General features: G+C 49.5%; 1 protein-coding gene across 2 annotated transcripts in view; it reads right to left on the bottom strand.

The window, feature by feature from the left end:
- Window positions 1-822: 822 nt before the first annotated feature.
- Window positions 823-23,988, bottom strand: part of PCYT1A (phosphate cytidylyltransferase 1A, choline) — a 43,661-nt gene continuing 20,495 nt past the window's right edge. For both annotated transcript variants that reach the window (XM_081956131.1, XM_081956130.1), the window contains 8 exons: window positions 18,051-18,203; window positions 15,259-15,358; window positions 11,283-11,399; window positions 10,924-11,075; window positions 10,125-10,203; window positions 6,401-6,543; window positions 4,986-5,174; window positions 823-2,415 (listed from right to left, as the gene is read on the bottom strand). In XM_081956131.1, the coding sequence (XP_081812257.1) occupies window positions 2,209-2,415; window positions 4,986-5,174; window positions 6,401-6,543; window positions 10,125-10,203; window positions 10,924-11,075; window positions 11,283-11,399; window positions 15,259-15,358; window positions 18,051-18,203 (1,140 nt within the window). In that variant the 3' untranslated portion in view covers window positions 823-2,208. The remainder of the gene's footprint in view (window positions 2,416-4,985; window positions 5,175-6,400; window positions 6,544-10,124; window positions 10,204-10,923; window positions 11,076-11,282; window positions 11,400-15,258; window positions 15,359-18,050; window positions 18,204-23,988) is intronic.

Raw genomic sequence — 23,988 nt, 5'->3', positions numbered from 1 at the left:
GGAAAGCAGAAGAGAAGGAAGATAGGGGAAAGAAAAGGGAAGTGGAAGGGAAGGAATGGAAAGGAAGGGATAAAGGGGAAAGAAAAGGAAAGAGGAAGGAAGGGGAAAGAAAGGGATGAAGAGGAAAGAAAAGGAAAAGGGAAGGGAAGGAAGTGGAAGGGAAGGAAGGGATGAAGAGGAAAGAAAAGGAAAGTGGAAGGGAAGGAAGAAAAGGAAGGGATGAAGAGGAAAGAAAAGGAAAGTGGAAGGGAAGGAAGTGGAAGAAAAGGAAGGGATGAAGAGGAAAGAAAAGGAAAGGAGAAGGGAAGGAAGTGGAAGAAAAGGAAGGGATGAAGAGGAAAGAAGGAAAGGAGAAGGGAAGGAAGGGGAAGGAAAGGAAGGGATGAAGAGGAAAGAAAAGGAAAGGAGAAGGGAAGGAAGGCGAAGGAAAGGATGAAGGGGAAAGAAACAGAAAGGGGAAGGGAAGGGAAGGAAGGGAAGGAGGAGGAGGAGAAAGACTTTGGTGCTCACTGATTTTGGTTGTTTTCTTGCAAACGTTTCATTACCAAACTAAGTAACCTCATCAGTGCTAGGAGTGGGGCTTGCTCTCATTTATCTTCTACCTAGTCACTTGCCCTGTCCATTGTTGGTGGAAACGGAGCTTCTTTGCTTGAGCTGCTGGCACTTGGGGCAGGAGTGGGTGCCTCCTGCCTCGGGAAGGGACTCACAAAGCCGCCAGACCTCAAACAATCCTCCGAAGTCGCAGGAAGGAAGCCGGAAGAGAACGGAGGCCCGGCCCAACCCCAAAAATGCCATCCAGACCCAGAAAAACCCACAGAGACCTTCCGTCAAACCCGAACATTTATTATAGGGTTAAGAACAACAGCCAACGAGAAGTGGGTTCCTAACGAACGGGCGCTGTACCAGGACAAATGGGCAACTGCCGATGCCCAGATGTTGCCCGGCGTTCTCCAGAGGAGTGGGGCAGGGGGGAGGGGATTGCCAGGCGCCCACTCCAAATCCTGCAATCGGGGGCCCAGGGGATGACGCTGCACCCACCTCAGCTCGGGGCACTGCCTGACGGGGCTTCCTTCCTTCAGCCGCGGGGCAGAAACCAGGCCGGTTCTTGACAGCGTGGGGCGCCGAGAAGTCTGAGCGCCTTTCAGGGTAAAAAGGCGGGCGCTAAGACCAGCCGCCTGCAGAGACCACCGGTGGCTTCCCCCCCCCCCGCAATGGGACAGGACACGCAAAGGCAAAAAACTACTGAAATGAGCAATGGCACTTTGCAAAATAGCTTGGAGGGGGGGGGGAGCGCGATGGGACCAAGAGCCAGCGGGCTCCGTTGGGCGAAAATGGGGCCGTTTTCCGTGTCTGTTGGCGGCTTTTTAAGTGCAACGGATGTGCCATCCCCAAAGACCCACAACAACAATCTGGAAACTCTTGGCTGAGTCGGGACAGAAGTTTGCCGCTCTCCCCCCCCCCCCCGCTTGTCTCTGAGCACCTGCAGCTCTGGCCCCCTTGCAGGACATTGCAAAAGGAAGCGAAAAAAGTCAGCTTTCACTTTTTTGGGGGGGGGGCACGCACACAGGAAGAGCAGGGAGCGTGAAACCCAGGTGTGAGTTTCTTGGGGAAACCCCGAAGCAACATTTCACTTTGCATCGCCTCTCCGCTTTCTCTCTTGAGGACTAGAGACATGGGGAGGCTGCGAGACGATGCTCTCTCTCCTTCCCCCTAGCCGTGGGGAGTGGCATTTTTGCAGCTTCTTCCTTTCCCCCCCTCCCCCTCCCCCCCCGGCACCCCGGTTCTCCCACTTGAAGGGCCTCTACACCCTGCAGGCCCGACGGGGGAAACGGAGATGGCGACGTTAAGGATGAGAAGCTGGACGAGAAAAGAGAGGTCCTCAATCCTCACCGTCTCCAAATGTGAGGCGTTCGGGCTCCCGGCAAAAATAAAAGGTTTGTTTTTAAAAGAAGAGTCGCCGTTTCCCCTCCGTTCGGGGCGAGAAATAACCGGGGAACGGAGAGGAGAAAAATAAAAATAAAAAGAAGGAAAATGCTACGGCTTGTGCCAGCTCCCAGAGGTTGTGGAGAGAAGACATCTCGGGCGGTGCGACCATCTCAGCTTTGGAATCTGGGGAGCCCGGCAAAAGTTCTCGGGGTCTCCCCAAGTGGCTCGTGGCTTCCGTAAGCCCCCCCCCACCCCCCGCTGCCGCCGTCTCCCGAGGCAGGCTCAGTCCTCTTCATCCTCGCTGATGTCGTAGCTGGTTGTCGACTTGTTCCGGGGGATGCCGGCTGGAGACAGGGGGGGCGTCCGGGCGGTGAAAGGCCAGCGGAAGGAGGGCGAGGGCGAGCGGTCGTGGGTGGGGCTACTGCTGGGACTTTGCTTGGGGCTGATGGCCTGCAGCATGCGCCCCTTCCCTTCTTTCAGCATGTGCTTCTGGAAAAGGAGGAAAGAAGACGAAGAAAGAGAGCAATTAAAAAAAAAAGGCAATTTCCAAACGGATACAGGTAGTCCTCAAGTTATGACCATTGTGTTAAATCAATCTTTTCCCGACAAAGAAATAAAGGGAGACGAGTACAGGTGTAAGGGTGCCTCAGACGCTGAGCTTGTCGATCAGAAGGGTCGGCAGTTTGGCGGTTCGAATCCCTAGGGCCGCGTAACCGAGTGAGCTCCCATTACTTGTCCCAGCTTCCGCCAACCTAGCAGTTCGAAAGCACAGAAAAAAATGCAAGTAGAAAAATAGGGACCACTTTTGGTGGGAAGGGAACAGTGTTCCATGTGCCTTCGGCATTGAGTCATGCCGGCCACATGACCATGGAGATGTCTTCGGCCAGCGCTGGCTCTTCGGCTTTGAAACAGAGATGAGCATCGCCTCCTTGAGTCGGGAACGGCTAGCACAGATGTGCGAGGGGAACCTTTAGCTTTACTTCAGTACACATCTATTTCAAGCTATTGAGCTCTCGTCAGGTAACCATACCCTTCTGGGTTTCAAACTCGGGTCACTAACATATTAGGAGCAGATGTATTAACCTCTAAGCCACAGGTTCTCCTCGCTTTGTCGTCTATACCAGGTGAAAGATTACGTGTTTTTATCAGGGCAACATGATCTACTCAGATATGGGATGGAGCATACTACGGAAGCAGTATGCTCCATCCCATAATTGGGGAGACTAGGTTGCCATGACAAAAACCACTTACGACCATCGAAGTTCCAACGACACACACAAAAAAAGTGACTTATGACCATTTTTCACACTTAATATTTCCGCCACCTGAATCATCTCCTCCGTAAGTTGCATTCAGATTCTGGTAATTCCCAGAATCCTCTGCAGGTATTTCCCACAATCCTCTTGGGCAAAGGTACGGAATAGCTTTTCCTCAACCCTAGATCGGGATTCTAGATCTTGCAGAACAGAGGAGGGGAATTAGGCAAGGTTGCGTGATCAGAATTCAGACGCTTGGCAACCGACTCACATTTATGACGGGGGCAGTGTCCCCGGGGGTCATGGGATTTTGAGCAGGAAGGTCATTAAGGAAGCCAGATTCGCTTAACGGCGGTGTTACCGACTTTTAAGAAATGCCGTGATTGCCCCAAAGGTGTTTTTTTCCACAAGGCAGCTGGACTTACTTGATTTCCTTCCATCCCCCCTGAAAACGTTTTGCTTCTCCTCCGAGAAGCTCCCTCGGTTCCGACTGAATGGTGGGGGAAGAGAAGGATTCATATTCTTTTATGTCATTTGTGTTTAGTTAGAGATTGATCTTCATCAAAAGCGTTCACAAGAGAGGCCTAAAAATGAGACGGACGGACGGGCATCAGAAAGTATGGCGGGCCCAATTGTATTGTAGCTTGCCGGTGGCCAGTGGATCTGGCAGCAGAGTCGGAGAGTGAGGAGGTTGGGGAGGAACAGGGGACAGTCCTGGGGACCTAGGGAAGCTCAGACGAGGCCTCTGCGTCGGAGACAGAGAGGCAGCTAGACAGCAGTGAGGGAGAGGAACAGCTGGGGCCTGTTCCCAGTGTGCGCATGCGCAGAGCTGCCAGAAGACGAGGACAACTAAGAAAGCAGGGTCGACTTGGGAGTAAAGCCACACCTTGGAGGTGATTGGCCCCTCCCAGAGGAAACAAAAAAGGGGCAAATGGGGAGGGGGCTTTTGCAGGAAACAATTCGTTCCTTCGGTCGTGTCAAGAGTGGAAACTTCTTTTTGTGACTATAAGAGACCCTGTGCCAAGTTTTGCCTTGCCCTGTGTTTGGAAACTAGCTATCTGGCAGCTCTCCAAGCGAGATAAGGTGCGTGTGGATGAATATTCCTATGAAAGACTCTTTGCCAAGCCTTGCGGACTGTGAGTGAAAGGAATCCACAGTCGTGTAAGTAAAAGGGGCTTTGCTCCCTTGTGCTTGTTAAGGAAGCCTGGGTCAGAACAGATTGGCGAAAGCGAGCTCACGACTGTCTGGGCCGGTGACCTGCGTATAAGAGGCCTTCGTCCTGCAGTGGAGGGACCTTGGCTAGAACCATGATGGTTGAGGAGCGTCCAGTCAGAGCTGAAGAAGCTTCTTGAGAGGAGAAGCGAAATGTCTTCGAAAGAAAAACCAGAAAGTCCAGTTGCCTCTTGAAAAAAAAAACAGGAGACCTTTAGGGACAACCGTGGCCTGGAATAAACGAGAATCTGCGCAGACGCTCGACTTCCTTTTCCAGAAAGGAGCAAAATGGAGAAAATGGTCGTAAGTGTGAGGAACAGGGAAAAGTCGTCCCCGTCCCCCCGTGCTGCTGTAATTTCGGTCACCAAACGAACGGTTATAAGTCGAGGACTGCCTCACACACCGAAATCAGACAGGATGGGAGAAAAAGTCATTAAATCCGGAGACCGGACAGGAATGGGAGCTGGAATTTACACACACACACACACACACACACACACACACACACACACACACACACATTACCAAGGTGCCTTTGGGGCCGAAAACACACACACACACACAGACACAGAGACGAGACACACAAATTACCAAGGCGCCTTCGGGGCCAAACATCTCCAAGAAGTTGCCGATGAATTCCCGCGATTTCTCCTCCCACTTCTGGATGAGGTCGATGCTTTTCTCTTCCACTTTCTGGACAAATTCCTTTGATTTCTCCTCCACGTCCTTCACCCGCTTCTTCACCTTGTCCACCCTCTCCTGCAAGTGGTACTTCTTCTCCTGCAGCAGTTTGGGGGGGGGAGAGAACAAGAGGGGGGTCAGCAAGGTTACCGAGGTGGGCGGGGGAGAGAGGGAGGGTCAGCTGAGCGCCACCCCTTCTTTTGGGGCGGGGAGGAGGAAAGGATTGTGCCGCATGAAGGGGCTCCGTTCTCCCTGGCCTGGGGCTGGGGGCTGGGGGGGGGGTTGAGCTCAGACACATGGACTAGAAGGGACGAAAGAATGGCCTTTATTTGAATGATGGCGACTTCTACTTGGGGTTTGGGGGAAATATGAGGTGGAGAAGGAGGAGGAGGCGGCAGAGAAGAGGGCCCCCTATAGAGCCTAGAATCCTAGGGCTGGAAGGGACCTCGGAGGTCTTCTAGCCCAGCCCCCCGTTCAGGCAGGAGACCCTACACCATTTCAGTCTCTTCTTGAAAGCCTCCAGGGATGGAGCATTCACAACTTCTGGTGGCAAGCAGTTCCGCTGGTTTATTCTTCTCACTGTCAGGAAATTCCTCCTTAAATCTAGCTTCAACTCCCTCTGAGGAGTTTCCACTTATTGCCCTTCCTTCCTTCCTTCCTTCCTTCCTTCCTTCCTTCCTTCCTTCCTTCCTTCCTTCCTTCCTTCCTTCCTTCCTTCCTTCCTTCCTTCCCCTGCCTCTCTCCTTCCCTTCTTCTCCCTCCCATCCCCTTTCTTCCTTTTTTCCTTCCTTCCCTCTCTCCTTCCCATCTGCTTCCTTCCTCCCCCTGCCTCTCTCCTTCCCTTCTTCTCATTCCCATCTCCTTCCTTCCTTCCTTCCTTCCTTCCTTCCTTCCTTCCTCTTTTTCCATCTCTCCTTCCTTCCCTCCCTCCCTCCCTTGCAGGTAATCCTGGGGACACAGACAAACTTCCAAGTGGCCTCAGTGACCCTCTCAAAGGAGGCAAATGACCAGCTCTCTGCAAGGAACATAAACCCTCCCCTTCCCCACCATCCGGGGATCAGAGCTGAAGAAGCTTCTTGGATGAGAAGCGAAACGTCTTCAAAAGAAACAAACAAACAAAACTGTAAAGTCCAGTTGTCTCTTGCAAAAAAACAGGCCCCTTTGGGACACCGGACGCAAGAAAACCCAATTTCTCTCTCTCAAAAGAGTTCCAGGATCTCCGTTTCCTCTTCCCTCTTTTCCCCCCAAACCGAGAGGGGTGGTGAGCCTCCCTCCGGCCATCTCCGGCCAGGGGAGATGACCATCCAAACGCCCGCCCAACTCACGTTGATGAAGCTGACGTTGAGCTCCTTGGCCGTGTAGCCTCGCTGCAGATTCCGCCGGGCGTAGACGTCGTAGTCCCGGACGATGCGGGTGATGATATCCGAGGTGGAAATGCCTTCGGTCCTCTGCGTGGGGGCAAACATCCCTGGGGGGGGGGGCAAAGGAGGGGAGGAGGCGGTCAGACCCCCCCCCACGAGGCTCACAGCCGGAGCTTTGCAGGGAATGTCACGGGGGGGGAGGGGGGGGAAGGTCCAAAGGAATCCCCAACAAGGTTCCCATCGACACAGACGGGAAAGCCACACAAACGTCAACAGAGAACAACCCCACCCCCAGCATGGATGATGTTACCAAGCTGGGTCATGAGACGTCTGCAAAAAGCCCACCCAGCTCAGAGAGCACCCCCACAGTCCCCCTCTTCCTCTTCCTCGCACCCCACTTCCTTGTATCACTGATGATGTTCCCTAGTTGGGTCATGAAACGTCTGCAAGGAAACCGCCAAGCTCAGAGAGCACCAAGGACCCCACAATTGTCGTCGAGGGAGTTCACTGTTCCTCAGATATCCGGGTGTGAGTCCCTTGGTGTGAAATGGGGCCCACGGAGGTAGTTGGGTTTGCTGATTGTATACTTGGCTCCTCGCTATACATCAGCAGCCCTGCCCGAGCTCCTCGAGCTGATCTCGGAGACAGCGGTTGAGATCCCCAGGCTCATGGTCATGGGGGATTTCAACCTGCCGTCGACGGGAGCAGCATCTGAGGTAGCTCGGGAGTTCATGGCTTCCATGACAGCCATGGGCCTGACCCAGTTAATTCAGGGGCCCACACACGAAGGTGGCCACACATTGGACCTTGTTTTTGTATCTGAGCAGTGGACGAGTGATCTGGGAATAGGGGATTTAGAGATTACGCCCCTGTCATGGTCAGATCACTCATGTCTCCGGCTTGACTTCCCTGGCGCTACCCCCCACCGCGAGGAGGCGGGACCAGACGGTTCACGCTGGTACCGCCCCAAGCGCCTGATGGAGCCGGATAGGTTCCAGACGGAGCTTGGGCCATTACCTGTAGCCCTGACCCGCGCTCGGTCGGAGGACCTAGCGGCCGCCTGGAATAGGGCGACGGCTGGGGCCTTGGACCGGATTGCGCCTTTGCGACCTCTCCTGCGGCAGCGACCCACCCGGGCTCCTTGGTTCACCGAGGACCTGAGGGTGATGAAGCGTCACAGGAGACGTCTAGAGAGCAGGTGGAGGTCCTCACGCTCCGAATCTGATCGAACACAGGTAAGAGCCTATTTACGGACCTACCTGGTGGCATTAAGAGCGGCCAAACGTAGACATTGTGCTGCTCTTATTGCGTCCGCGGATAACCGCCCTGCCGCCCTGTTTAGGGTGACCCGCTCCCTCTTGTCACAGGGGACGCAGGGGGCACCTTTACAGGGCAGAGCAGAGGAATTTGGGGAATATCTGCAGGACAAAGTCGCTCAGATCCGGAGCGGATGGGCCCCACTCAGTGGACCAGACGAGCCGCCAACAGCGAGTCTTGTGAGACCATCCTGGGAGGAGTTTGATTCTGTTGCCCCCGAGGATTTAGATAGGTTGCGTGGATGGCTGCGACCCACCACATGTTTAATGGACCCGTGTCCCTCCTGGTTGGTACCGGCATCTTGGGAGGTGACCTGAGGCTGGCTTCTGGGCCTGGTGAATGCCTCATTGGGTGAGGGATCCTTACCAACCGCCTTGAAAGAGGCGGTGGTGAGGCCCTTACTTAAGAGGCCTTCACTCGACCCAATGGAGCTAGCTAACTATCGTCCAGTCTCCAACCTTCCGTTTCTAGCGAAGGTTGTTGAGAATGTGGTGGCGCAGCAATTTCCACGACACCTTGACGAATCCGATTATCTAGACTCACGCCAGTCCGGCTTCCGACCCGGGCACAGCACGGAGACAGCCTTGGTCGCGTCGGTTGATGATCTCTGGAGGGCCAGAGATAGAGGTTGTTCCTCTATCCTGGTCCTATTAGACCTCTCGGCGGCTTTTGATACCATCGACCATGGTATCCTATTGCGCCGGTTGGAGGGGATGGGAGTCGGAGGTACCGTTTTGCGGTGGTTCGGCTCCTACCTCTCCGACCGGAGGCAATGTGTGTTGACAGGGGGACAGAGGTCGACCCCGAGGCCACTCACTTGTGGAGTGCCACAGGGGTCGGTCCTCTCGCCTCTCCTGTTCAACACATATGTAAAGCCGCTGGGTGAGATCATCCGTGGTTTTGGGGTTGAGTATCACCTCTACGCTGATGATACTCAGTTGTACATCTCAAGCCCAAGCCACCCCAACGAGGCTGTCGAAGTGATGTCCCGGTGTTTGGAGGCCGTCGGGGTCTGGATGGGGGACAACAGACTTAAACTCAACCCCTCCAAGACTGAGTGGCTGTGGCTACCGGCACCTCGATTCAGCCAGCTGATTCCATCGCTGGCCATAGGGGGCGAGCAATTGCCCCCTGTGGAACGGGCGCGCAATTTGGGCGTCCTCCTTGATGCCCGGCTGTCAATGGATGACCATGTGGCGGCCGTGGCAAGGGGGGCGTTCCACCAGGTTCGCCTGGTGTGCCAATTGCGCCCCCTACTGGACCGGGATGCCCTACGCACGGTCACTCATGCGCTGGTGACGTCCCGCCTGGATTACTGCAACGCTCTCTACATGGGGCTGCCCTTGGGACGCGCCCGGAGACTGCAGTTAGTTCAGAACGCAGCCGCGCGGGCTGTGATGGGGAGTACAAGGTACTCCCACGTAACACCTCTCCTGCGCGAGCTGCATTGGCTACCTGTGGTTTTCCGGGTGCGTTTCAAGGTGCTGATTACCATCTTTAAAGCGCTCCATGGCACGGGACCTAGTTACTTGCGGGATCGCATCCTCCCACATACATCCCTGCGGCCAATACGCTCACACAGGGAGGGACTTCTCCTGGTGCCATCCACTGGACAATGCCGGCGGGCGACACCGAGGAGTAGGGCCTTCTCTGTGATGGGCCCAACCCTCTGGAATGACCTCCCCCCCGACATTAGAACCACTTCTGACCTCCGCTCCTTCCGGCAAAAACTGAAGACTCACCTGTTCCGATTAGCAGGCCTGGCATAATTCAACTGTCCCTCCTGGCAAACGCACTATATCTGGTTATTTTAGGGGTTTTTTAATTCACTGTATTTGTTTTTAGGGGTTTGAACTTATTTTAATCTGCTTTGTACAGTTCTTTTAATGGCATTTTAACCTCCTCCATGTCAACTGTCAACTGTACATACTTAATTTTATTGTATCTGATATATTTTGTATGAACTGTACACCGCCCCGAGTCCCTTTTGGGAGAGGGGGCGGTCTAGAAGCATTAAATTAAATTAAATTAAATTAAAATTCTTCTCCTTCTCCTTCTTCCTCCTCTCCACAAAACCCCCACCCTCCTAGCCCTGATGACACTACCTACTTGGGTCATAAGACGTCTGCAAGAACCAAGCTCAGAGAGCACCAAGGACCCCACAGTCCTCCTCCTCTTCCCTCTCCCCCTCGTTCTCCTCTATGCGAACCCATCTCTTCTAACACTGATGATGTTACTTAGCCTGGTCATGAAATGTCTGCAAGAAAACAACCAAGCTCAGAGAGCACCCAGGACTCCCTCAGGGCGGAGCTGCTGAGTACGGAGAAGAGGAGGCAGAGTCTGGAGGAGATTCTACAGGGAAGCAACCCACCTGCTTCTTTTATGTGTTTGTAGACGTCGTCACTGCCGGCCGAGGAGTAGGGGATGTCATCGTGGGCAACAAAGTCGATCTGCAGAAAGGAAAGTTTTTGAGGGAGAGAAGGTGATGCTTGGGGCAGAGAGTGTGTGGCTTAGGCCGAAGGGCCACACTTAACGGCATTGCTATCCTAGAAGAACTGCAGAAGGAAGGAAGGAAGGAAGGAAGGAAGGAAGGAAGGAAGGAAGGAAAATTGAGAAGGAAGGAAGGGAAGTTGAGAAGGAAGAAAGGAAAATTAAGAAGGAAGGAAGGAAAGGAAATTGAGAAGGAAGAAAAAGAAATTGAGAAGGAAAGAAGGGGGAGGGAGGAAGGAAGGAAGTCAAATTGAGAAGGAAGGAAGGGAAGTTGAGAAGGAAGGAAGGAAGGAAGGAAGGAAGGAAGGAAAATTAAGAAGGAAGGAAAGGAAATTGAGAAGGAAGGAACAGAGGGAAATTGAGAAAGAAGGAAGAAAAGAAGGAAAATTGAGAAGGAAAGGAAATTGAGATGGACGGAAAATAAATTAAGAAGGAAAGACGGGGGGAGGGAGGAAGGATGAAAAGAAGGAAAAGAAACTGAGGAAGGAAGGAAAAGAAATTGAGAAGGAAAGGAGGGAGGAGGGAAGATGCTACTAAAGTTTTAAACTTTTGATCGTTGCTTCAACCTCGTTGGTAGCCCCCCCCCCCGCACCTGGGCCAGGCGGAAAGGCTCCCAGGTCGGTTCCCGCCAAGGCCTCGGTCGATCCCTCGTAACGCAGGCGCTCTCCCGCTCCCCTTACCCTGTGCTCCGCCAAGAACTCCGGGCTGAGGGTCCAGGGCGCGTTCCTCACCACCTCGTCCACGTAGCGGCAGTGCTGCACGGCGTCGTAGCGCTCAGCATCGTTCATGACCGTGAAGCCCTTGAGGTTGTGCGTCAGCTCGTCGCTGCAGACTGCAAGATGCGGCCCTTCCTTGAAACCATTCCCTCTCCCCCTCCGGTCCTTCCAGGGTCCTCCCCCCCTTCTCCCCCCCCACCTAACGCCTTCTCGCCCAAGGTCTCCTTCCAAGGGGTCCCCGGGAAAACCTTCTTAGCCGGGGACCAGAGGCTCCTCCTCTGGGCTCCTTCCCAAGGGCCCCAACTCCAGGCTTCCTCCCTTACCTCCGACAATGAGGTAGGTGTTGGGGAAGAGGCTCTTGGCTTGCATGAGGGCCCGGGCGTGTCCAGAGTGGAAGAGGTCAAAAATCCCATCGGCGTAAACCCTGACGGGCCTGTCCACTGAAACGAGAGAAACAGGAAAGGGAGACGTGATCGAAGGAAGGTGATGGCAGCCTTCCGATATCTCAGGGGTTGCCCCAAAGAAGAGGGAGTCAAACTATTCTCCAAGGCACCTGAATGCAGAATAAGAAGCGATGGGTGGAAACTAATCAAGGAGAGAAGCAATGGAACTAAGAGGGAAATTTCCTGACAGTTAGAACAATTAATCAGTGGAACAGAAATTGCCTCCAGAAGTTGTGAATGCCCCAACACTGGAAGTCTTTAAGAAGATGTTGGAGAGCCATTTGTCCGAAACGGTATAGGGTTTCCTGCCTAGGCAGGGGGTTGGACTAGAAGGCCTCCAAGGCCCCTTCCAACTCTACTATTGTATTCTATTCTATTCTATTCTATTCTATATGCAAAGGCACATGAAGAACGGCTGCAGGAACTGGGTATGTCTAGTTGAATGAAAAGAAGGACCAGGGGAGACATGATAGCAGTCTTCCAATATCTCAGGGGTTGCCACAAAGAAGAGGGAGTCAAACTATTCTCCAGGGCACCTGAGGGTAGAACAAGAAGCAATGGGTGGAAACTAATCCAGGAGAGAAGCAACTTAGAACTGAGGAGAAATTTCCTGACAGTGAGAACAATTACAGACAGTCCTCGACTTACAACAGCTCATTTAAAGACCATTCAAAGTTAGGCACTGAAAAAAGGGACTTATGACAGTTTTTCACACTTACGGCCATTGTAGCATCCACATGGTCACGGGATCGAAACTCAGAGGCTCATTTCATACTTTATGACCGTTGCTGTGTGATCCTTTTTGCCGACCTTCTGACGAGCAAAGCCAGGGGCGTAGCAATGTACACAACTCAAGGCTGAATTTTGATCCCCATCTGATCGTGGGGATGCAGCAAAGGTCGTAACAGGGGTGGCATTCCAAAAAATTTGGCTTGGTGGGCGTGGCAGAGGAAGGGTCCTGCAAAATCTCCATTCCCTCCCCACCCCACCAACCCGCTTTCCAGCTCCGTTCCCCCGTACAGGGCAACAGAAGAAGACTCAGCTGATCAGCTGGGACTCAGGAGGCAGAGAATGGATGGGGGGCGAGGCCAGCCAGAGGCATATTTGCCAGTTCTCCAAACTACTCAATTTTTCCGCTACCGGTTCTCCAGAACTGGTCAGAACTTGCTGAATACCACCTCTCCTCCCCTCCTCCCTCCCTTTCCTTCACTCGTTTCCTCTTCCTCCTCCTCCTCTCCTCACACCTTCCTGAATACCTTTGCCATACCTTTGCATGAGTGGTGAAATTCATTTTATTTTTACTACCGGTTCTGTGGGCGTGGCTTGGTGGGCCTGGTGTGGCTTGGTGGCAGGGGAAGGATACTGCAAAATCCCCATTCCCTCCCGATCAGCTGGAACCCGGGAGGCGGAGAATAGATGGGGGCGGGGCCAGCCAGAGGCGGCATTTGCCGGTTCTCCGAACTACTCAAAATTTCCGCTACCGGAAATTAGCTTATGAGTGAAGGAATAAGGAATGTTACAACTTACCTAAAGTTAGCATAACAAAAGGGGAATTAAGGCACAAGAGGAGGTAGGATGTCGAATTCAGTTAGCTTATGTTAGCATATGATTGTTAAATGTTTATACCCTGTATTTTGCTCTGGGAGGTTGGGGGGAGGGAGGGAAGGTGAGGGGGCAATATTTGCAAAATTTATTAAAACTTTTAATTAAAAAATAATAATTTCCGCTACCGTTTTGCTAGAACCAATCAGAACTGGCTGAATACCGCCTCTGAGTCGTACGTGTGAGCAACGGTCCTAAGTCGCCTATTTGAGTGCTGTTGTAACTTTGGACAGTCGCTAAACAAACTGTTAAGACGAGGGCGCCTTCAGCCTCTCTGTCCCGTGATCCCAACTTCCTAAGCGTAGAAGTGGCAGGAAGGATCCGGGAGAGTCTTGCAACGGCAGCATCGAGCAAAGCCAACGGGCTCTTCTAAACTTCCACACACTGCAACTGTGTAAAGCTCGGGCAGAAATATTTGTGTCAGGAGTGGGACTGATAGCCAGTCTGGAAGTGTGAGGTGACAGATGCCAGGGCATGGATGCTGCTTGGATGCAGTCACTGCCATCTTCGGGCCCATGAAACACCCCTCGCTACCCCCCCCCCCCCCGAGTAGAATCTGAATGGCAACAGACAGTATAGAGCACACGAGGTGTAACAGGCACACAAAAGGGGAAGAGAATCCTAGTAGCTCAGGGTTGAGCTGTGGGGTCCTGGGTGCTCTCTGAGCTTGGTGGTTTCTTTGCAGGCGTTTCATGACCCAACTAGGTAACATCATCAGTGATAGAAGGGCGTGGGGAGAAGGAGGAGGAAGACTGAAGGGTCTGTGGTGCTCTTTGAGCTTGGTGGTTTTCTTGAGGACGTTTTATTACCCAGGCAGGTAATATCATCAGTGCTGGAAGGGAGAGGGGTGTATGGAGAGGGAGAGGAGGAGGAGGAGAAAGACTGTGAAGTCCTTGGGACTCTCTAAGAGCTTCACTGTTTTTTTACAGATATTTCATGACCCAGCTAGGCAACATTATCAGTGCTAAAAGGGAGTGGGTGTGTGGAGTGGAGGAAGATTGCAACTGTGGAATCCTTGGGGCTCTCTGAGGTTTGTGGGTTTTTTGCAGACATTTCATGACCCAATTAGGTAGCAATATCAGTGCTGGAAGTGAGTGGGGTTTACAAAGGAGAAGGAGGAGGAGGAAGACGACTGTGGGGTCCTTGGTGCTCTCTGACCTTGGTGGTTTTCTTGCAGACGTTTCATGACCCAAGTAGGTAACATCATCAGTGCTAGAAAAACCTTGGGAGGTGGGGGCTGCAAATGTCCTTTAACTTGTGATCCTGACATTTCCAGGCTGGGCTGGAGTTACTTTCCTCCCCCCCCTTAAATCTCAGCTGTCAGAAAAGTTCTTCTAACAGCTGCCAAAACTGAAGGAGTTTAACCTCTAGAGCCACCTTCTCAGTTTCCAAAAGTTTATGTAGAACTTGAGATGGGACGGCCTGGGGAAAAAAAAAAAACTGGGAAAATTGGGGGGAAAATTTTTTCCCCAAAGCCGTTTGGGGAAAAAAAAGGGGGAAAAACCCTGTTTATTTCCCATTTTTTTCAGATTTTTAAAAATCCCAGTTATTCTGCTGGCCCACAGGACCTCGACTTATGACCATAAGGGAGCCTGCCTGTTAGCGTCATTAAGTCAGGATGGTTGCAAAATGTCGATGTAACCACCCTGATTATAGAATCTTCATGGAGATTGTTAATGCCACGGTCGTTAACTGAGGCAATGCCTCCCTGTGGGGCTGGTTTTGCCGAAAACTGGAAGCACACATCGTCCTTGACTTTCAATCTTTCATTTAGTGACTGTTCAAAGGGACAACGGCACTGAAAAATGTGACTTTATGACAGTGTTTCACGCTTATGACCTTTGGGGTATCCCCGTGGTCAAAAATTCAGACGCTTGGCAACGGATTCATATTTATGACGGCCGCAGTGTCCCGGGGGGTCACATGATCCCCTCTTGCGACCTTCCGACCAGCAAAGGGGGAAGCCGGATTCACTTAACGGCCGTGTGACTAACTGAATTGCAGTGATTTCGCTTAACAACGGCGGCAAGAAAAGTCGTAAAATCGGGCCAAAGGAAACGCAACCGTCATAAATGTGAATCGTTTGCCAAACATTTGAACGCGTGAGTATGGGGATGCCGCAATGGCCTGTGAGAGAAACGGTCGCAAGTCACTTCTTGCAACTTTGAAGGGTCACGTTGTAAGTCGAGGACTATAACAAGTCCTGTAAAGTAATTGCTGGTCCTTGGTTTTCGTCGGATGGATAAGCACTTACACGGCGTCCCTCTCGTGGCCTCCTCAAATGTGACTCGGGTGTAGGGCTTGCTGTAATCCACTTCCAGCTCATCGGAAAACGGTGCTGGGTCTCGTAGGCCCTGGATTGAAAGAATAAAACCCAAGAAAAAAATAAATCAGAAAAAAAATATGACTTTATCCGACATTCATAAAGGTTAGGAAAAGGGGATTCGGGGCAGGGATTATGGAAGGATTGTAGCATATTTTAGTGTGGAATTCATCCTGCAGCTGTGTTTTTCAAGCTTTGCAACTTTAAGACGTGTGGACTTCAACTCCCAGAATTCCCCAGTCAGCCACGCGTGTTTCAGTGGTGAGTTGCTCTTACCATCGCTACCGGTAGGCTGATCGCGGTCTGTCCATGCACGAGCCTATACAGCTATAGAGCGCGGGCGGGTGGGCGAGCCAAAAGAGCCACCGTACCGGTATGCTCTCAGCTGCCCCAGGCCACTACCGGTATGCCCGTACCGGTTAGGACCAGCAGAAACCCACAACTGGCCTGTTTCTTTTTCTCTTATCCTCTATAAAGTGGAGAGATTGCAGAGGAAGGGATGACAAGAGAGTAAGCTATGCTGGCTGGGGGAATTCTGGGAGTTGAAGTCCCCCCGAATTAAACTTGGCAAACTTTAGAAACTTTTATTATATCATCTCCACTTTAAAACAATTCTAGGTGTATATATATGTATGTATTTGTGTTACAACCCCTGGTATGCCCAAATATGGGAGGGAACTCACTACTCCCCCTTTCTGTCTATCGGCTCACTGCAGGAGACCATCCAGGCAGAAAACCATGTTTAATGTTGCCTTTTTATACTTGTGTTGTATTTGTGCTGATAAATAAAGGGAGACTAGTATAGATCTATTTCATGCTATTTAGCTCTCATCAGCTAGCCATACCCTTACTGGGATTCGAACCTGGGCTGTATTACATATCAGGCAGATTAGGGCTTAGTGGCTAATACATCTGCCTAATATGTAATAGAGCCCAGGTTCGAATCCCAGTAAGGGTATGGCTAGCTGATGAGAGCTAAATAGCTTGAAATGGATCTATATTAATCTCCCTTTATTTATTTATTAGCACAAACACACACACACACACACACACATATTTATTTATCGGCACACATATATATATATTTATCAGCACATATATATATATATATATATATTTATCAGCACGAATACAACACACACACACACACACACACACACACATATTTATTTATCGGCACACATATATATATATATTTATCAGCACAAATACAACACACACACACACACACACACACACACACATGCTGAAGCTGAACTGGCAGTGATCTTTGCTGCGATGCTGAAATTCTCACGCAGGGCACAATATTTGGCTGCGACCTTTCGTGATGAGTTCAAGATTAAAAATACTTCTGACTGCAAGGTTTAAAAACTGTGGTTTGAGAGCAGATGTTTCTCCCCACAGATAGGGTAAGGTGTTGGTAGGAGAAAGAGGCAGCTGGGAGGGATATGTGTTAATATGTGATTAAAGCCGGCCAAAGTCGTTTTGAAACAAAACGGGTGGGGAATATAAATTTAAAAAATAAAATAAAATAAACAAATACAATAAATAATTCAAACAATCAAATCAAAATAAAAATTACAATAAAATAAGAATTAAAAAAGCAGAAGGAAATCAAAATAAAAAATTGGGAGTGAAATGAAATATAAAAATAATAAAGTGAAATAAAAATAAATAAAAGAACAGGAAACAAAAATAAAATAAAAATAAATACATGTTAATAAAAATAAAAATTGAAATAAATAAAAAAACAAAATAAGTAAAATAAATATAATAAAAAATTAAAATTTAATACAAATAAAATAAAAATTAAGCAAAGTAAAAAACAAGTAAAATAAAACAATAAATTAAAATGGAAATTAAATAAAACAAAAATTAAGCAAAATAAAAAAATAAGTAAAATAAAAACAAATTAAAATAGAAATTAAATAAAAAATTAAATTAAATTAAATAAAAATTAAGCAAAATAAAAAATAAATAAAATAAAAACAATAAATTAAAATGGAAATTAAATAAAACAAAAGTTAAGCAAAATAAAAAATAAGTAAAATAAAAAAATAAATTAAAATGAAAATTAAATTAAAAAGTGAAATAAAATAAAAATTAAGCAAAATAAAAAATAAGCAAAATAAAAACAATAAATTAAAATGAAAATTAAATTAAAAAGTGAAATAAAATAAAAATTAAGCAAAATAAAAAATAAGCAAAATAAAAACAATAAATTAAAATGAAAATTAAATAAAAAAGTAAAAATAAAAATTAAGCAAAATAAAAAATAAGCAAAATAAAAACAAGAAATTAAAATGAAAATTAAATAAAAAAGTGAAATAAAATAAAAATTAAGCAAAATAAAAAATAAGCAAAATAAAAACAATAAATTACAATGAAAATTAAATAAAAAAATTAAATTAAATCATAAAGGAAGAGGAGGCTTGTGCCAACCAAAGATGCCTGCAAGATCTGAATTTGGGGTAGAAACAGAGAGAACGACTGCAATTAACAAGTGTGATTTTTCCCAGCAGAGACAGAGGGACTGAGTCACCCTAGAACAGCGTTTGTCAATCTCAGACACTTCAAAGTGGGTGGACTTCGACTCCCAGAATTCCCCAGCCCAGCCTAGAATTCTGGGTGTTGAAACCCACCCACTTTCTGAGCATTCTGGGAGTTGAAGTCCACCCGCTGTTCCTTGCCTGCCATCCTCGCTCGGGCCTTTCCCAACTTACAAAACAGTTGCGGGGCAGCTTTAAGGGGATGCCGTCCGACTCCGTGGCCCCGTTGGAACCCCCTCCTTCTTTCCTCCTCTTCCTGGAGTTCAGCCTGGCCGAGATCTGGGGATCCATCCCGTAAATCGCCTCTGGCAGATCGGCTGGAAACACCTGGAGGATCCAAGCAGAAGAATTAAGACCTCCCGAAAGCTCAGAGAGCGGCGGAAGGGAAAGGGGCAGTGCCCAGCTGGCCGGCTGCCTGACTCAACGCCAATGGAGCAGGCTGGCAACGGGCCTCCTGGCACGACGGTCGGGAGACGTGGGGCAAGGAGGGAGGGAGGGGATTTTGACACACAAGATTGTTTGTCTCTGCTCGAGTGGCAGGAAAATCAGCTGCCCAGGCGATACTGGACAATAAATATGGGATTTTTTTCCTCTTCTTCTCCTAACCCAGCAATCAGGCCAAAACTGCAAGTAGGACACCTCTGCTTATTTTAGCACTGTAAAAGCTTGGGCAAAAGTTCACAGGTAGTCCTCGAATTACACCCATTCGTTTAGTGACCGTCTGAAGATACAACGGAAGTGAAGAAGGCGATTTATGACCGTTTCCCTCCCACTAATGACCACTGCAGCATCCAGTCACGGGAACAAGTTTTGATTTAGGACTTGTATTTAGGACGGTTGAAGCGTCCTGGGGTCGGGCGATCCCCTATTGCGACCGTTTGTTCAGCAAGGCCAATGGGAAATGCCGATTCGCTTAACAACGCTGCGATTCAGAAGTCTGAAAATCCGTTTTATACAGGTAGCTCTTAACATACAACAGTCCGTTACAACGAAGTTACAACCGCCCTGGGGAAAAAAAGGGACGTAGGATCGTTGTCCATGTTTACGACCGTTGTGGCGTTCCTCAGGGCCCCGTGATTAAAATCTGGGGGCTTGGCAACTGACCTGTATTTACGAGGGTCGTGGTGCCTTGGGGGTCAAGTGATCCCCTTTTGCGACCTTCTGACAAGCAGGGTCAATAGCTGGATTCACTTAACGACCGTTGTCGCTCATTAAACTGCTGCAATTCGCTTAACAACCAGGGCAAGAAAGGTCATAAAACGGGGTAAAACTCACTTAACAAATGTTTCGCCTAGCAATGGAAATTCTGGCCTCAATCCTGGTCGTAAGTTGAGGACTACCTTGGTGGGAAAACTTCTGCAATTTGATTTGCCAGCTGGGAGGGAAGGAAATGCTTGTTCTACATAATGCCCGTCAGGAAATTGTTCCCAGACCAGGACAGGCAAGTCCCAAACATGGATATCCTGTAGATAGGAGGGGAACGGGGGAACTCACCGCAGCCAACTCGCTGAGGGGCAATTGAAAAATTCTACGTCATTATTTTGAGACAAATCAAACTTATCTTAATGTTTGCCCTTCGCATTTCATTCTGTCCCTCTTTTTGCATACTTTCTGTAAGGATTGCATGCTACCATTCCTTTGATTTTAGTGTACCTCCTGTCGTCCCAAAGGTGCTTTTTTCAGAAGGCAACTGGACTTCCTTATTTTGTCTTCTTTGAAGACGTTTCGCTTCTCTTCCAAGGCGCTTCTTCAGCTCGGACTGGATGGTGGGGAACGGAAGGATTGATGCTCCTTGCAGACAGCTGGTCGTTTGCATCCTTTGAGAGGGTCGCTGAGGCCACTTGGAGGTTTTATCTCTGCCCTCAGGGTCACCTGAGTAGTGCAAATGGGTGTGGAGCCTTCTCGGAGCTGCTGAAAGGACCGTGTTGTAGACTGGAAACAGGCGATGTCAATAAGGCTCCACCCCCATTTGCACCACTCTGTTGACCCTAAGAACACAGCTAAATCTCCAAGTGGCCTCAACGATCCTCTAAAAGGATGCAAATGACCAGCTGTCGGCAAGGAATATATATACTTCCATTCCCCAGAAGACATTTTGCTTCTCATCCAAGAAGCTTCCTCGGTTCTGACTGAATTGTGGAGGACGGAAGGATTGATCCTCCTTGCAGACAGCTGGTCGTTTGCATCCTTTTAGAGAGTCGCTCAGGCACTTGGATGTTGATCTGTGTCCTGAGAGTCACCTTAGTGCAAAGGGGCATGGAACCTCACCGAAATCATCTATCTCCTGTCCATAACATGGTCCTTTCACAGTTCCAAGAAGGATCCACACCCATTTGCACCACTCAGGTGACTCTGAGAACACAAACAAACCTCCACGTTGGCTGTTGTGGCCTGCCAGTGGCAAGCGGAGCTGGCAGCAGATTCGAACAGTGAGGAGGTTGGGGGGGAACCTGGGCCAGTCCTGGAGTCAGGGGAAGGCTCTGATGAGGGCTCTGTGTTGGAGGCAGAGAGGGGGCCAGAGCCATATGCCAGTTATCAGCTGCCTTCAGAGGCAGACATCAGTGGGGCAGAAGAACAGCTGGAGCCTGTTCCCAGTGTGTGCATGCACAGAGTGGCCAGATGAAGGGAAGAGCTAAAGAACAGAAGTTGACTTGGGAGTAAGGCCACAGGTGGATGATGAATGACCCCTCCCAGAGGGAATGAAAGAGGAGCGACAGGGGAGTGGAGTTTGCAGGAGACCATTAGTTCGCTCAATTGGTTCGTGACTCTCCAAGGCTCCTTGCCAAGTTTTGCAGATCTTGGCCTGGCAGCTCTCCAAGCCAGAGAAGGTCTGTGATTGTAAATCCTCCCTCGAAAGACTTTGCCAGATATGAATGAGCAGAATTCACAGCCAATTAATAAAAAGTGTTTTTTGCGGGGATCAGGAGTTTGCTTCATGCTCTTGGGAAGCCTCGGGTCAGAACAGTGGCCTCAATGACCCTCTCAAAGGATGCAAATGACCAGCTGTCAGCAAGGAGTATCAATCCTTCCCTTCCCCACCATCCAGTCCGAGCTGAAGAAGCTTCTTGGAGGAGAAGCGAAACGTCTTCCAAAGAAAAAATAAGAAAGCCCAGTTGCCTCTTGGGGGAAAAAAAAGCACCTTTGGGACAACCATGGCCTGCATGACGGAGAAACTCCATAGACATATAACTCTTGCCCTGCAGTGAGATGAGTTGGCCATGGCGAATTGTCACAGATCGGAGGACTTTCTGTTCCAGCCCAGAAAACAATGCTTCAGAGTTTTCAGATGAATCACACGCTCTGTTTGTGGATTATGAACAGATGCTAACTTTGTAAAAGTTTTTCTTTTTTTAAACGATACACGCCCTTCGTAACACCCACACCTAGTCCTTGGATTGTTATGATCTGTCGACGGTGGAATTTCTCGTGCGGAAGGAAAGCACTGTGAGAACGTTCAGATGTGAAAGAAACCCCTTCATGATGGCATAACTCGACGAGAGGAGGGCACAAGCTTGGCAGCTTCGAGACTTGTGGACTTCAACTCCCAGAATTCCTCCCTGCTGGCTGGGGGATTCTGGGAGTTGAAGTCCACAGGTCTTGAAGGCGCGGAGGTTGGACATTCCAGCTCTAAGACAACGTCCCAGAAAGAAGAGGGGATGGACGGATTCTGTAGGGTGCCAGAGGGCAGGATGAGAAGCAATGGGTGGGAACTAAACAAGGAGAGATCCAACCTAGAACTATGGAGAAATTGCTCATCAGTGGAACTGCTTGCCACCAGAAGTTGTAGGTGCTCCATTTTCAAAAACAGTCAAACCATTTGATTGGGATGGTGTACGGTTGCTGCCTTGAGCAGGGGGTTAGACTAGACAACCTCTCGGGTCCCTTCCAATCCTAGGATTCTACGAACGCTGCAAGCTTGAAGTCCTCGACTTACAAAGTTCATTTAGTGACCATTCAAAGTCAGAACGGCACTGAAAAAAGTGGCATGGCACTTATGACCAGTGCAGTATTCCCCATCGTCAAGCGATTTACATTTGGATGCTTGACAACTGACTCACATTTACGACAGTTGCGGTGTCCCGTGTGTGTGTGTGGTGTGTGTGTGTGGTGTGTGTGTGTGTGTGTGACGTGATCCCCCTTTTGCGACCTTCTGAACAAGCAAACTCAAGGGAGGAGCCAGATTCACTTAACAACCAGGTTACTAACTTAACAACTGCAATGATTCACTTAACAACAAGAAAAGTCATAAAGTGGGGCGAAACTCACTTAACAAGTGCTTCATTTAGCAACATAGATTTGGGGCTCAATTGTGGTCAAAAGTCGACGACTACCTGTATAGAGTATAGGTAGTCCTCAACTTACGACCACTACTGTGCCCCACATTTTTGTTGCTAAGTGAGACAGTTGTTAGTTTTGCCTCATTCTAGGACATTTCTTGGCACAGTTGCTAAATGAATCACTGCAGTTGTTCACCGCCGTTAAGCGCATCTGGCTTTCCCGTTGCTTTTGCCTGTCGGAAGGTCGCAAAAGGGGATGATGTGAACCTGGGACACTGCAACCGCCATAACTACAAGCCAGTCATTAAGTCGCCATTGTAACTTTGAACGGTCACTAAACGAATGGATGTAAGTCAAGGATCCCCTGTACAGCCGTCTGCTGATGTTTCCTCTCCACGAACTCATGGCACAAAAGGTAAAACAAAATTATTTTTCAATTTCCCCCCACACTTTTTGGCACATGCTATGAGGGTGCCCTGCTTTTTCAAGGATGCAATGCTCCTGAATTCTGGAACCAGAGCTGGGGAGAAACCCCTTCCGCTGACTAACCCCACCTCTTTTTTGGGTGGGGGGGTGGAGGGGTTTAGGATCTGGGTCCAATCGGAGCTCACGTGTGTTAACCTATTTATTTCACAAGCGCTCTGATCTCACACAATTCTCCTCCTTACGCCCCAGATCCTATGTTATTTTTTTCTCACCTGCCCACAAACACACCCTGAAATGAGCACTGCCACACTTGAGGGGTTGGGGAGAAGAGCTTGTGCAAGCGGCCACTTCGATTATCTACTCTGCCAACAACTGTCAGATTTCACAATACCCATGACTGCACTAACACAATGACGCCCAGGCTTGGTATGTCCGAAGCACGCAACGATGAAAGAGCCTTTTGGAACAACTGTGCCAGCAGCTGGGAAAATAAACCCCGATAAGGACCAGGATGGAAGAGAATGAACTAACAAACTCTTACATTTCATTAACATTACTCATCCTTAGCAAAATATGATGAACCTTTGGAGGGTGTCTAACAGCTGCACCTTTCAGTATTGGGGAGGTCATGGTTCCTATGTGATTTTCCACACTGGGATCCAGTGTTGTGGCCCACCAGAGGAGCAGATTGGGACAGCGAGGAGGTTGGGGAGGAAGATGGGCCAGTCCTGGAGTCTGGGGAAGGCTCTGAGGAGGGCTCTGTGTCGGAAGCAGAGAGGGGGCCAGGGACGTATGCCAGTTATCAGATGCCTTCAGAGTCAGACATCAGTGGGGCAGACGGACAGCTGGAGCCTGTTCCCAGTGTGCGCATGCACAGAGTTGCCAAACAAAGGGAACAACTAAAGAACAGGGGTCGACTTGGGAGTAAGGCCACAGGTGGATGATGAATGGCCCCTCTCAGAGGGAAAAGAGGAGCGAAAGGGGAGTGGAGTTTGCAGGAGACAATTAGTTTGCTTAATTGGTTCGGGACTCTCCGAGAATCCTTGCCGAGTCTTGCAGAGATCGGCCTGTAAGCTCTCCAAGCCAGATAAGGTCTGTGGTTGTAAATCCTCCTTTGAAAGACTTTGCTGGATGTGAAGGAGCAGAATTCACAGTCAATGAACAAAAGTGGTTTTTGTCGGGACCAGGAGTTGGCTTCCTTCTCTTGGGAGGTTTAGATCAGAACGTTCAGATTCCAACACAGATAGTCCTGGAGTTATGAGCACAGTTGAGCCCAAAATTTCAGTCGCTAAGCAAAGTGCTTGTTAAGTGAGTTTTGCCTCACTGCACAACTTTTCTTGCCCCAGTTGTTAGCTGAACCCTCCGCAGATGTTAAGTGAGTACAGACAGTCCTTGACTTACAACGGTTC

The sequence above is a fragment of the Natrix helvetica genome, assembly GCF_964273705.1.
Source record: "Natrix helvetica genome assembly, chromosome: 5".
NCBI classification, from domain to species: domain Eukaryota; kingdom Metazoa; phylum Chordata; class Lepidosauria; order Squamata; family Natricidae; genus Natrix; species Natrix helvetica.
Note: the sequence above shows the minus strand (reverse complement) of the source record. Positions and strands in the feature narration are given on the sequence as shown.